We start from the raw sequence: 16,036 nt of genomic DNA, 5'->3' as shown, positions 1-16,036 counted from the left end.
AGAAAAAGCTTGCCAATCTGTGCATTAGAAAGTCATGTTTTGTTGAAAAAGTGTTTTATCTCAACTCTGCAAAGGGTTCTTTTAAAAAATCCAAGTCACAAGGACAAAGGTAGCTAACAATTTAACTGCATCCTATACCACTGAACCTTCACAAGAGGGAATCAAACAATATGCTGTCTTTCAACCTAACTGCATAAAACATTAAATATTTGTGAAAATGGAAAATTAAACAAAACTGCTGATGGCAACACAAAAGAAGCCCTTCTCTCTCAGCACACTTGTTTCTTGTCCCTTAAGCAAGCATACCTCTCCAATGATATCCGTTTGAGATGAAGCATCACAGAACTGTTGAGGCAAATGAGAATCTACAAGTGAGCCCGAATTCTGAGAAAAATCCTGCAGAGAGTCAGTAATAAAGGAGAAATTCTTGAAACCATTGGTAAGGTTCACCAGGCTCTGTAACAGAATAAGACAAACTATTTGAAGAGAGATGTAATGCTTCCCTTCTCTTTAAAGCAGTCATTTCACTCCAATTATAGGTCTCCAACTCTCATTGGGCAGTTGGCCCACCCCACTCTCCATTCTTGTTAGATTTAAAAGAAAATTTTCTCACTACTTGCACGTTTAATAAAATTTTTTATAATTTAAACCAGTGATTAAGTGATACTGATGGATTGTGACTAAAATGGCAAATAATTGTGGTACCATTTTAACTAGCTTTTAAAATCTTTGTTTCCTAAAGAAAAACAGTAATGTTAGTAAGAAAAAAATGCTAACATCCCTTGAGATCATCTTTGATAAACCACAGAGAATTTGAAAACAATTCCCATACTGTGCTCATATATGTTTTAGAGAGCTCAAATGCACCTAACACAATGCTTTGAAACTGAACCATTCTGTGGCAGTAAATGCAATCACCATGTTGTACAGCCACTGCTTCGTATCTAGTTCCAAAACATTTCCACTGCCCCAAGAGGAAACTTGTAACCCTTTGAACAGGCAGTATCACTGGTTCCCTGACCTTAAGCAAATGACAATCACTTTTTTTCCTCTAATGATTTACTTATTGTGAATATTTCATATAAAAAAATCATACAAAATCATACAACTTATGTCTGGCTCCTTTCATTTATAATAACATTTCTGAGATTCAAACACATAGCATGTCAACTACTTCATTCCTTTTTATGGCTGAATAATATTCCATTCTATATATAATTGAATATATATGCATTCATCGGCTGATAGGCACAAGCTATTTCTATCTCTTTTCTACTGAAAAATAATGCTGCTATGAATATGTATGAATTCATATGAATACCTGTTTTAAACTCTTTTACATATAGATAAATTTGGCAGTGGAACTGCTGGATCGTACAGTAAGTTGTACTTTTTGAAGTATTCTCAAACTGCTTTCCAGAATGGCTGCATGTTTTGTAATCAACAGCAACACACAAGGGTTCGATTTCTCCATATCCTCACCAACGCTTGTTATTTGCAGTTTTTAAATTATACCATCTTATTGTGTGGGAAATATTATTTCACTGTTCTTGGCTTTGCATTTCCTCAATGATTAATGATGCTGACCATTTTTTCATATGCTTACTAGCCATTTGTCCATCTTCTTTCGAGAAATATCTGTTTAGGTTTTACCCCCTTTCAATTGAATTGTTTGCCTTTCTTTTGTTAGGTTTAAGAGTTTTTTTGTTCTTGTTCTGCATGCTACTTAAAAAATATATGATTTGCAAATATTTTCTCTGATTTTTGTGGATACCTTTTAACTGCTGGCATCACTTAATGCATAACACTTTATTTGAATTACAAAGTTTCTATTTTTTCTTTTATTCTCTGTGCTGTCTTGTGTTATATCCAAGAAAAGACTACCAAATCCAATGCTCTGAAGATTTTCCTCTGTGTTTTCCTCAAAGAGTTTTGTAATCATAGCTCTTGCATTTACATCCTTCATCAATTCTAAGTTAACCTTTTTATAGTGTAAAGTAAGGGTCCAGCTTCATTCCCCTGCATGTGAATATCCAGTTTTCCAAACACCATTTGTTGAACAGAGTGTCCTTTCCAGTAATGAATAACAGTCTTGACTCCTTTGTGGAAAATCAATTGACCATATATATGAGAGCTTATATATGGGCTCTGTATTCTATTCCATTGGTCCATATGTTTGTCCTTATGCCAGTAGCACACAGTTTTACTTATTGTAGCTTTGTGCTAAGTTTTGAAATCAGGAAGTATGAGTCCTTTCACCTTGGTCTTTCTTTTGCAAAATGTTTTGGCTACCTAGGGGATCTCTTGAAATTCCATATGAAGTTGAGGACGGATTTTCTATTTCTGAAAAAGAAAACACTATTAGGGCTTTGACAGGGATTGCACTAAAACTACTGATTACCATGGATAGTATAATCCTTTGAATAATGTTAAGTCTTCAAATCCATGAGCATGGAATAACCTTCTTTTATTTATGTTTTCTTTACCGATTGTTCATCATTAGCATACAGCATTTTCCTTTGTCAGTATTCTCATTTTGTTCACACTGTTTTCTAGACTTACTGTAGTATTTTGCCCATTTTTATTACGCTTTTTGATGATAAATTACACGTGTGTTTTAAACTCTTTGTAGAGGGAGTTGAGGAAGATGGCGGAAGAGTAAGACGAAGAGATCACCATCATTCCCACAGATACGTCAGAAATACATCTACACATGCAACGACTCCTACAGAACACCTACTGAACGCTGGCAGAAGACCTCAGACCTCCCAACAGGCAAGAAACTCCCCGCATACCTGGGTAGGGCAAAAGAAAAAACAGAGACAAAAGAATAGGGACGGGAACTGCACCAGTGGTAGGGAGCAATGAAGGAGGAGAGTTTTCCACACACTAGGAAGCCAACCAAGAAGCCTATGTGCGAGTACAGGTCACTATCCACACACCCCTTCCAGGGAGCCTGTACAGCCCACCACTGCCAGGGTCCCAGGATCCAGGGACAACTTCCCCGGGAGAACGCACAGCACGCCTCAGGCTGGTGCAACGTCACACTGGCCTCTGCCGCCGCAGGCCCGCCCCGCACTCCGTGCCCCTCCTTTCTCCTGGCCTGAGTGAGCCAGAGCCGCCGAATCAGCTGCTCCTTTAACCCCGTCCTGTCTGAGCAAAAAACAGATGCCCTCAGGCAACCTACATGCAGAGGCGGGGCCAAATCCAAAGCAGAACTCCAGGAGCTGTGCAAACAAAGAAGAGAAAGGGAAATCTCTCCCAGCAGCCTCAGGAGCAGCGGATTAAAGCTCCACAATCAACTTGATATACCCTGCATCTGTGGAATACATGAATAGACAACAAATCAGCCCAAATTGAGGAGGTGGACTTTGGGACTAATATATATTATTGTTTTCCCTTTTTCTCTTTTTGTGAGTGTGTATGTGTATGCTTCTGTGTGAGATTTTGTCTGTATAGCTTTGCTTTCACCATTTGTCCTAGTGTACTATCCGTTTTTTTATTTGTTTGTATTTTTACTTTTTAAAAAATTTTTTTCTTAATAATTATATTTATTTTACTAACTTTATTTTGCTTGATCTTACTTTATTTTATTTTAACCTCTTTCTTTCTTTCATTCTTCGTATTTTTTCTGCCTTTTATTCTGAGCCATGTGAATGAAATGCTCTTGGTGCTGCAGGCAGGAGTCAGTACTGTGTCTCTGAGGTGGGAGAGCCAACTTCAGGACACTGGGCAACAAGTGACCTCCCAGCTCCCTGTGATATCAAATGGCAAAAATCTCCCACAGATCTCCATCTCAACACCAGCACCCAGCTTCACTCAACGACCAGCAAGCTACAACGACCAGCAAGCTACAGTGCTGGACACCCTATGCCAAGCAACTAGCAAGACAAGAAACCAACCCCACCCATTAGCAGAGAGGCTGCCTAAAATCATAATAAGGCCACAGACATGCCAAAACACACCACCAGATATAGATCTGCCAACCAGAGAGACAAGATCCAGCCTCATCCACCAGAACACAGGCAGTAGTCGCCTCCACTGGGAAGCCTACACAGCCCACTGAACCAACCTTACCACTGGGGACAGACACCAAAACAATGGGAACTACGAACCTACAGCCTGCAAAAAGGAGACCCCAAACACAGTAAGATAAGCAAAATGAGAAGACAGAAAAACATGAAGGAGCAAGATAAAAACCCACCAGACCTAACAAATAAAGAGGAAATAGGCAGTCTACCTGAAAAAGAATTCAGAATATTGATAGTAAAGATGATACAAAAATCTTGGAAATAGAATACACAAAATGCAAGAAACGTTTAACAAGGACCTAGAAGAACTAAAGATGAAACAAACAATGATGAACAACACAATAAATGAAATGAAAAATACTCTAGAAGGGATCAATGGCAGAATAACAGAGTCAGAAGAACGGATAATTGACCTGGAAGATAAAATAGTTGAAATAACTACGGCACAGCAGAATAAAGAAAAAAGAATGAAAAGAACTGAGGACAGTCTCAGAGACCTCTTTGACAACATTAAACGCACCAACATTCAAATCATAGGGGTCCCAGAAGAAGAAGAGAAAAATAAAGGGACTGAGAAAATATCTGAAGAGATTATACTTGAAAATTTCCCTAATATGGGAAAGGAAATAGTTAATCAAGTCCAGGAAGCACAGAGAGTCCCATACAGGATAAATCCATGGAGAAACATGCCAAGACACATATTAATAAAACTATCAAAAATGAAATACAAAGAAAACATATTAAAAGCAGCAAAGATGCCGCAAAGCGGCTGGGCCTGTGAGCCATGGACACTGGGCCTGCGCGTCCGGAGCTTGTGCTCTGCAACGGGAGGGGCCACAACAGTGAGAGGACTGCGTACCACAAAAAAAACAAAACGAAAAACTCACAAAACAAACAAAAAGGAGCAAGGGAAAAACAACAAATAACATACAAGAGAATCCCCATAAGGTTAACAGCTGATCTTTCAGCAGAAACTCTGCAAACCAGAAGGAAGTGGCAGGACATATTTAAAGTGATGAAGGAGAAAAACCTACAACCAAGATTGCTCTACCCAGCAAGGATTTCATTCATATTTGATGGAGAAATTAAAATCTTTACAGACAAGGAAAAGCTAAGAGAGTTCTGCATGACCAAACCAGTTTTACAACAAATGCCAAAGGAACTTCTCTAGGCAAGAAACACAAGAGAAGAACAACACCTACCATAACAAACCCAAAACAATTAACAAAATGGGAATAGGAACATACATATCGATAACTACCTTAAATGTAAATGGATTAAATGCTCCCACCAAAAGACACAGACTGGATGAATGGATACAAAAACAAGACCCATATATATACTGTCTACAAGAGACCCACTTCAACCTACAGACACAAACAGACTGAAAGTGAGGGGATAGAAAAAGATATTCCATGCAAATGGAACTCAAAACAAAGCTGGAGTAGCAATTCTCATATCAGACAAAATAGACTTTAAAATAAAGACTATTAGAAGAGACAAAGAGGGACACTACATAATGATCAAGGGATCGATCCAAGAAGAAGATATAACAATTGTAAATATTTATGCACCCAACACAGGAGCACCTCAATGCATAAGGCAAATACTAACAGCCATAAAAGGGGAAATCGACAGTAACACATTCATAGTAGTGGACTTTTAACACCCCACTTTCACCAATGGACAGATCATCCAAAATGAAAATAAATAAGAAAACACAAGCTTTAAATGATACATTAAACAAGATGGACTTAATTGATATTTATAGGACATTCCATCCAAAAACAACAGAATATACATTTTTCTCAAGTGTTCATGGAACATTCTCCACGATAAATCATATTTTGGGTGACAATTAAAGCCTTGGTAAATTTAGGAAAACTGAAATCATACCAAGTATCTTTTCCGACCACAACGCTATGAGACTAGATATCAATTACAGGAAAAGATCTGTAAAAAATTTAAACACATAGAGGCAAAACAATACACTACTTGATAACGAACTGGTCACTGAAGAAATCGAAGAGGAAATCAAAAAATACCTAGAATCAAATGACAATGGAGACAAGATGACCCAAAACCTATGGGATGCAGCAAAAGCAGTTCTAAGAGGGAAGTTTATAGCAATACATCCTACCTTAAGAAACAGGAAACATCTCAAATAAACAACCCATCCTTGCACCTAAAGTAATTAGAGAAAGAAGAACAAAAAAACCCCAAAGTTAGCAGAAGGAAAGAAATCATAAAGACCAGATCAGAAATAAATGAAAAAGAAATGAAGGAAATGATAGCAAAGATTAATTAAACTAAAAGTTTGTTCTTTGAGAACATAACAAAAATTGAAAAACCATTAGCTGCACTCATCAAGAAAAAAAGGGAGAAGACTCAACTCAATAGAATTAGAAATGAAAAAGGAGAAGTAACAACTGACACTGCAGAAATACAAAGGATCATGAGAGATTACTATAAGCAACTCTATGCCAATAAAATGGACAACCTGGAAGAAATGGACAAATTCTTAGAAATGCACAACCTGCCAAGACTGAACCTGGAAGAAATAGAAAATATGAACACACCAATCACAAGCACTGAATTTGAAACTGTGATTAAAAATCACAGTTGATAGAATCTTCCAACAAACAAAAGCCCAGGACCAGATGGCTTCACAGAAGAATAGTGTCAAATATTTAGAGAAGAGTTAACACTTATCCATCTCAAATTCTTCCAAAATATAGCAGAAGGAGGAACACTCCAAAACTCATCCTACGAGGCCACCATCACCCTGATACCAAAACCAGACAAGGATGTCACAAAGAAAGAAAAGTACAGGCCAATTTCACTGATGAACATAGATGCAAAAATCCTCAACAAAATACTAGCAAACAGAATCCAACAGCACATTAAAAGGATCATACACCACGATCAAGTGGAGTTTATTCCAGTAATACAAGGATTCTTCAGTATATGCAAATCAATCAACGTTATACACCATATTAACAAATTGAAGGAGGAAAATCATATGATCATCTCAATAGATGCAGAGAAAGCTTTCAACAAAATTCAACACCCATTTAGATAAAAACCCTGCAGAAAGTAGGCATAGAGGGAACTTTCCTCAAAATAATAAGGGCCATATATGACAAACCCACAGCCAACATCATCCTCAATGGTGAAAAACTGAAACCATTTCCAATAAGATCAGGAACAAGACATGGTTGCCCACTCTCACTACTCTTATTCAACATAGTTTTGGAAGTTTTAGCCACAGCAATCAGAGAAGAAAAAGAAATAAAAGGAATCCAAATGGAATAGAAGTAAAGCTGTCACTGCTTGCAGATGACATGATATTCTACATACAGAATACTAAACATGCTACCAGAAAACTATTAGAGCTAATCATTGAATTTGGTAAAGTAGCAGGATACCATATTAATGCACAGAAATACCTGGCATTCCTATACACTAATGATGAAATATCTGAAAGTGAAATTAAGAAAACACTCCTATTTACCACTGCAACAAAAAGAATAAAATATCTAGGAATAAACCTACCTAAGGAGACAAAAGACCTGTATGCAGAAAATTGTAAGACACTGATGAAAGAAATTAAAGGTGATACAAATAGATGGAGAGATATACCATGTTCTTGGATTGGAAGAATCAACAGTGTGAAAATGACTCTACTACCCAAAGCAATCTACAGATTCAATGCAATCCCTATCAAACTACCACTGGCATTTTTCACAACTAGAACAAAAAATTTCACAATTTGTATGGAAACACAAAAGTCCCCTAATAGCCAAAGCTATCGTGAGAACAAAAAACAGGGCTGTAGAAATCAGGCTGACTTCAGATGATACTACAAAGCTACAGTAATCAAAACAGTATGGTACTGGCACAAAAACAGAAATATAGATCAATGGAACAGGATAGAAAGCCCAGAGATAGAACCACTAACATATGGTCACCTTATCTTTGATAAAGAAGCCAAGAATATACAGTGGAGAAACGGCAGCCTCTTCAATAAGGGGTGCTGGGAAAACTGGACAGGTACATGTAAAAGTATTAAATTAGAACACTTCCTAACACCATACACAAAAATAAACTCAAAATGGATTGAAACCTACATGTAAGGCCAGTCACTAACAAACTGTTAGAGCCAAAACATAGGCAGCACACTGTATGACATTAATCACAGCAAGATCATTTTTGACCCACCTCCTAGAGAAATGGAAAGAAAAACAAAAATAAACAAATGGAACCTAATGAAACTTCAAAGCTTTTGCACAGCAAAGGAAATAAAGAAGACCAAAAGACCACCATCAGAATGGGAGAAAATATCTGCAAATGAAGCAAGTGACAAAGGATTAATCTCCAAGATTTACAAGCAGCACATGCAGCTCAATAACAAAAAATCCAATCCAAAATTGGGCAGAATACCTAAATAGACATTTCTGCAAAAAAGATATACATATTACCAACAAACACTTGAAAGAACGTTCAACATCATTAATCATTACAGAAATGCAAATCAAAACTACAATGAGATATCATCTCACACCGGACAGAATGGTCATCATCAAAAAATCTAGAAACAATAAATGCTGGAGAGGGTGTGGAGAAAAGGGAACACTCGTGCACTGTTGGTGGGTATGTAAATTGATACAGCCACTATGGAGAACAGTATGGACGTTCTGTAAAAAACTAAAAATAGAACTACCATACAACCCAGCAATCACACTACTGGGCATATACCCTAAGAAAACCATAATTCAAAAACAGTCATATACCAAAATGTCTGTTGCAGTTCTATTTACAATAGCCAGGACATGGAAGCAACTTAAATGTCCATCATTGGATGAATGGATAAAGAAGATGTGGCACATATATACAATGGAATATTAGCCATAAAATGAAATGAAATTGAGATATTTGTAGTGAGGTGGATGGACCTAGAATCTGTCATACAGAGTGAAGTAAATCAGAAAGAGAAAATCAAATACTGTATGCTAACACATATAAATGCAATCTAAAAAAAAAAAAGATCATGAAGAACCTAGGGGTAAGACGGGAATAAGGCACAGACCTACTAGAGAATGGACTTGAGGATATAAAACACTCCTATTTACCACTGCAACAAAAAGAATAAAATATCTAGGAATAAACCTACCTAAGGAGACAAAAGACCTGTATGCAGAAAATTGTAAGACACTGATGAAAGAAATTAAAGGTGATACAAATAGATGGAGAGATATACCATGTTCTTGGATTGGAAGAATCAACAGTGTGAAAATGACTCTACTACCCAAAGCAATCTACAGATTCAATGCAATCCCTATCAAACTACCACTGGCATTTTTCACAACTAGAACAAAAAATTTCACAATTTGTATGGAAACACAAAAGTCCCCTAATAGCCAAAGCTATCGTGAGAACAAAAAACAGGGCTGTAGAAATCAGGCTGACTTCAGATGATACTACAAAGCTACAGTAATCAAAACAGTATGGTACTGGCACAAAAACAGAAATATAGATCAATGGAACAGGATAGAAAGCCCAGAGATAGAACCACTAACATATGGTCACCTTATCTTTGATAAAGAAGCCAAGAATATACAGTGGAGAAACGGCAGCCTCTTCAATAAGGGGTGCTGGGAAAACTGGACAGGTACATGTAAAAGTATTAAATTAGAACACTTCCTAACACCATACACAAAAATAAACTCAAAATGGATTGAAACCTACATGTAAGGCCAGTCACTAACAAACTGTTAGAGCCAAAACATAGGCAGCACACTGTATGACATTAATCACAGCAAGATCATTTTTGACCCACCTCCTAGAGAAATGGAAAGAAAAACAAAAATAAACAAATGGAACCTAATGAAACTTCAAAGCTTTTGCACAGCAAAGGAAATAAAGAAGACCAAAAGACCACCATCAGAATGGGAGAAAATATCTGCAAATGAAGCAAGTGACAAAGGATTAATCTCCAAGATTTACAAGCAGCACATGCAGCTCAATAACAAAAAATCCAATCCAAAATTGGGCAGAATACCTAAATAGACATTTCTGCAAAAAAGATATACATATTACCAACAAACACTTGAAAGAACGTTCAACATCATTAATCATTACAGAAATGCAAATCAAAACTACAATGAGATATCATCTCACACCGGACAGAATGGTCATCATCAAAAAATCTAGAAACAATAAATGCTGGAGAGGGTGTGGAGAAAAGGGAACACTCGTGCACTGTTGGTGGGTATGTAAATTGATACAGCCACTATGGAGAACAGTATGGACGTTCTGTAAAAAACTAAAAATAGAACTACCATACAACCCAGCAATCACACTACTGGGCATATACCCTAAGAAAACCATAATTCAAAAACAGTCATATACCAAAATGTCTGTTGCAGTTCTATTTACAATAGCCAGGACATGGAAGCAACTTAAATGTCCATCATTGGATGAATGGATAAAGAAGATGTGGCACATATATACAATGGAATATTAGCCATAAAATGAAATGAAATTGAGATATTTGTAGTGAGGTGGATGGACCTAGAATCTGTCATACAGAGTGAAGTAAATCAGAAAGAGAAAATCAAATACTGTATGCTAACACATATAAATGCAATCTAAAAAAAAAAAAAGATCATGAAGAACCTAGGGGTAAGACGGGAATAAGGCACAGACCTACTAGAGAATGGACTTGAGGATATGGGGAGGGGGAAGGGTAAGCTGTGACAAAGTGAGAGAGTGGCATGGACATATATACACTACTGTACGTAAAATAGATAGCTAGTGGGAAGCAGCACAGGGAGATCAGCTTGTTGTTTTGTGACCACCTAGAGGGGTGGGATAGGGAGGGTGGGACGGAGGGAGACATGATAGAGAAGAGATATGGGAACATATGTATATGTGTAACCGAATCACTTTGTTATAAAGCAGAAACTAACACACCAGTGTAAAGTAATTATACTCCAATAAAAATGTTAAAAATAAATAAAGTCTTTGTAGAATATGTTTGATATCTGGGATTCTTACAGATAATTTCTATCAATTAATTTCCTCCCTAGAATGAACCATGTTTTCCTGGGTTTTTTTTTTATGCCATGTGATTTTCTCTTGAAAACTGAACATTTAACTTTTATAATGTGGCAATTCTTAAAATCAAGTACTCCCTCTTCCCCATGGTACTTTTTGTTTTTTGGAAAGTTACAAGAGTCCATTTGTTTTTACAAACTATATTTGCAAAGACTATTTCTAATTATGTGTGATCACTGAAGTCTGGTTCCTTTATCTAATGTTTCGCTAATGTTTGATAGTGACTTCGTTGAATGCCAGGAGCTGCAAAAACAAAAGTAAACCACCTCTCTATCTTTGTAGACTGGCTCTGTTTTCAGGCATTCCTCTACCATTTAGCTACACTTAGCTTATACTCTGAGTCTAAGAGAGCAGCACAAGCTCTAAAGCTCTTCTGAGGACTTTTCTGAGTATGTCTTTTACCTTTGCATACCCATAGCTTTCTAAATTCCTCCTCACATATAACTGCTTTAGATGTCCTAGTTTACCAGAGTCTCATCCCAACTTCTTCTCAGGTCCTTAAAGAGTCTATTGTATGACTCCACTCATAAGCTCTCATCCAAGGTAAGTCCATGCTTACAATCAGCCTTGTAACTTTTAGAGTAGTGACTGATGTTTTTCTCATGCAGGTTCCAAGTTATACAAAATGAACACCTCGCGTCAGATTTTAAGGTAATCCCAAAATAAGTTTGAACAGGTATGCACATTAATTTCTACATAAGGTCTGCTGTGATCCCTCCAGTTCAAGGCAGGGAGCTAGATCACCATTTCCTCAAGACCTAGATAGTGCTGCATTGGTAATGGAATGGGGCAAGGGCAAGGGATGGGGTATCAAGTAAAAATGCCATGAAATTTCACAGTGTTTTGAACATAGATTTTTCTTGATTGTAAATTTGTGTGGTTCCTATAAGCCTCTGTCTGTTTTGCAGAATGCCCACAAAGTTGGATCAGTCCGTGTTTCATTTTTTTTTCTTTTTCCAAGGGCTTGGGACTTCTGAATCTTCCATGTCACCTCTATTATGTGTTTCTACAACCTGATATTTTCCACCCTAATTGTACAGAGTTTAAATTAATATACATACTAGTTTTCCAAAAAACACAGAAATTTTGGCAAACAGAACCTCTCAGTGTAAAAATTGAACAGATTTCAAATTTTATACACTGATTCAACATTTCTAAACATATTCCTCTTCCACAGTTCTTACTACAAACTCAAGAACCAGAATACCTTGGTGCAATATAACTTGTATATGTGGTTGTAAACAAAAGTTTCTTAGAAGGGGTCAGTTTTTAGCATAAGAAAGCTAAAATAATTTATTTGATTTTAAAATAACTTATTTGATTTTAGTGCAATATAACTTGTATACATGGCTGTAAACAAAAGTTTCTTAGAAGGGGTCAGTTTTTAGTATAAGAAAGCTAAAATAACTTATTTGATTTTAGTGAAAGAGGGTGTTGCTCTTGCCTCTTCCTGGAGGTTCCCATAGATTGTGAAGCTATGGACATCTCAGAGAAAATTCTGAGGCCTGAAACTCCTTCCATAAACTCTCTATCCTTTCTCAAGCAAGGTAAGTGGATGATTTATCCACTGCTATGCACTGTAGCCTCAGAGGGGCCAGAGCAGGGAAACCAGCTTCGACCTGGGCCAAAGCCTCCATATATACACTATCAAACACCACTGCGTTCACTCTGAGGTTTTGGCTAGGCTTAGATGGGTAATGCATGCAGAACATCTTGTTCAATTCTGCACACACAGAAGGTTCACTAATGGTAGCTAGTCTTGTTACCATTGTTCACAGCAAAACTAAGAATACATCATTTACCTACCATGACCTGGAAAGTCATTTACAAATACAGATTTGTGGGCCCCAACTACATCATTCTAATTCACTAGAATAGGTTAGGGCCCAACAATGTGCATTTTAACCACCATTTAGGAAACTCTACTTAATTCACTGCAGCCTTGACTTTAGGAAGCACTGGTATACATTAAAGTTATATATGCATCTGTCTTATTTTGCCTCTATGTTTGATATTTACTTTATATATCCCTGTATGTCTTATACTGTGCAGAATCTATATAAATGTGTATAACGTAGTACCTGCCCACTTGGCGGATTGAGTACATGAAGAAAAACTGAAAAGAAATTAAAAACTATAACTAAAATGAGACCATAGGGATCTCCCTGGTGGTCCAGTGGTTAAGACTCCACCCTTCCACTGCAGGTTACAGAGGTTCAATCCCTGGTCAGGGAACGAATATTCCACAAGCCACATGCTACAGCCAGAAAAAAAAAGAAGTAAAAATGAGAGAACGTAAAAGGAAAAACTGAATGCATTACAGCATCAAGCAAAAAGACCATCATATATCCACTTGCAAAAGCACATCTTTTTCTAAAAATAACAGAAGCTACAGGAGTTAAGGGGCCAAAAAGATAGTAATAACAATAAAGCAAAATAAAACTAACGATCTCAGATATATAATTTTTCAACATCCACATTATGGAATACTGTGCAGTTATAACTAAAGAATAAAGAGGTTTTTGTGTATGTATTTGCAAAAGTACAGGATAGTATTATTATATGAGTAAGACAGCAAGATCAAACTGTATGTACATAATTAGCTTTTGCATGAAGGCTATTTTTGTGTCTTTATAAACACTAGAAGAGTACACAAGAAACCATTAAAAGTAGTTATGGGCTATGAAAGAACATGGTGATTCCAAGACCTCTTATTGTATACCTTTTTAATTGTTTTGATTATTGAACAACATGAACATTCCCAAATTAAAAAAAAAACTTTTAAACATAAATTACATATACATAACAAGTAATAAACCTATTAAAATGCATGTGTGTATAGATACACAGACATATATAGATGAGAAAGGGAGGATACATATGTATGTATGTGAATATATACAGAGAGGAAAGGAAGACAGACAAGAAGGCAGGCAGATGGAAGGACGGATGTGGGTTCTGAAGAGCACCGGGGCCTCTTACATGCATCAGGTCCCGCCTTTCCTTCTCGCCTGTACAAATGGTTTTTTTGATGGTCCTGAGCTCTCTCATTATAGCCTGTGCCTCATCCAGTTTGTAGTTGGTGTGAGCACTTGACATCTTTCCATCAATCCTGGTTCAAAAAGAAATATGAGTCATTCTATGTGAGATTATAACATTCCATTAAATAATAATAACAGTAACCCCAAAAGTTACACACACAAAAAACAGACAGCAAGAAAAAAAAAACCCTTCTTTCTTTCTGGTACGTAAAAATAAATAAACGTTAAGTGAGATCTATGTGCAGGGAGAATATATGGGTAAAGCTAAAAACAGTAAAGTATCAGTAACAGTGCTTTGTGCAAAGTTGGAAATTTCTACATTTCTTCTACATATCTCTTTTATTTCATTCTGGTTCCAATTTATCACTCTTTCCTAGCCATCTCCTAAATTCTTTCCTTCAATTCAAATACATATACAAGGAACTTTTTCTCCTCCTTCCTTTCTTTTCTTTCTTCTTTCCTTATATCTACCCACCCACAAATCACAAATATACTTCCTTCCTTATTTCCTTTCATTTCTTCTTGTTCCTTCCTCCTGCCTTCAATCCCTTCCATCCATCTATTCATACATTCTTCCAGCCAATCCCTGTGTGCAGCAAGGGTGGTAGAAGCAGAGCACTGAAGAAGACAAGGCTTGGCTCCACAGTTTTCTGTAGCCAGAGAGAGAACGAACTCCTTCTCTGGAAAGTCACCAGATACACGATGACACAGATTCTAGCTCTAAACTGCTTCCCCCATGTTACCCGAAAATCCAGATGCTTATCGGCCAGCGCAAACGCCCTTGTGTTCCACTCACAAGAGCATCCTGGCATGCTGGTGAGTACAGGTGACACTCCAGCTCTACAGTGGGACCCTGGGCGAGACACTTCACCTCTTTAAACCTCAGTTTCCTCATGCCTCAGATGAGGACACTAAAAATGTCCCTCCCACTTAATGAGAAATGCAAGGAAAGGGCTTACTTAGCAGAGACCTGGCATATAATGTCTGCACTGATTATTATTACCAGGATAATGTTCAGTCTACTTACTCATGGGAGAAAAAGTAAATAATTCACCAACTCCGGTACTTTATCATCATTAACAAACTCCTGGCTACAAATGTCACAACTCACAGCAAAACTCAGCACCAGAGCTGATCTGAGCTATCAGCACCACTGGAATGAGAGAACAAGCAGGAAATCATGCCCTCCCTTCGGAATAGGGCTTCAGGGCTCAACAGCACCGCTATGATTGCCATCTGCAACAAACAAAATATTTATGAAAACTGGGCCAAGTGCTCTTCCTTGGAGAGTGGATACAGATGCACTGGGGGACCCCACACATTGAATTGTGACACCCCTACATCCCAACAAGGCCTGGCCTCATGGGCACTTCCATAATGGATCAGTTACAGAGGTGTATGTTCCTCATATACCCATTGCTTTGAACGTTCCTATAAAGCATAAAGCTTTACTTATACATTTTTAGAGAAAGGTACATATATTTTTTAACTACAGAGTGTTTCATGAAGAAAGTTAAAATAAGTGAACAAAAACTAAAACTTGGACTACAGGCAAATTTTCTTTCTTTTTTCTCTGCTCTCATTAAACCCCTACTTCAGCTCTTTCATGCAACAGTTCATCCAAACCATTGAGGGGGTAAGCTTTAACCCTATATCACCTTTGAGTCACTGTCAGATTCAGTGATAAAATATAAAAAGTTCCTCTTGGTGGCTATTAAAAACTGGGAGCCAAAGACAAGGACGGCAGCAGTAGGCATATTAGCTCTTTATTCATTCTTTTATGTCATCCCTCAAAACCAGCCCCACCTTTACCAAAATCACTGGCTTTCTCCCTGACTGCTAAGT

At 37.3% G+C, this 16,036-nt stretch overlaps 1 protein-coding gene across 1 annotated transcript in view; it reads right to left on the bottom strand.

Moving 5' to 3' along the window:
• LOC112394901 (protein WWC3-like) overlaps positions 1 to 15,086 on the bottom strand; it is a gene marked incomplete at its 3' end in the record, with an annotated part of 57,784 nt that extends 42,698 nt beyond the window's left edge. Inside the window, 3 exon segments of the mRNA XM_024737908.1 lie at positions 307 to 456; positions 14,133 to 14,262; positions 14,935 to 15,086. Coding sequence (XP_024593676.1) covers positions 307 to 456; positions 14,133 to 14,262; positions 14,935 to 15,086 — 432 coding nt within the window.
• Between the last annotated feature and the right edge of the window lie 950 nt (positions 15,087 to 16,036).

The sequence above is a fragment of the Neophocaena asiaeorientalis genome, unplaced genomic scaffold (assembly GCF_003031525.2).
Source record: "Neophocaena asiaeorientalis asiaeorientalis breed wild unplaced genomic scaffold, Neophocaena_asiaeorientalis_V1.1 scaffold580, whole genome shotgun sequence".
Taxonomy (NCBI): domain Eukaryota; kingdom Metazoa; phylum Chordata; class Mammalia; order Artiodactyla; family Phocoenidae; genus Neophocaena; species Neophocaena asiaeorientalis.
This window is presented reverse-complemented; position numbering and strand designations above follow the sequence as displayed.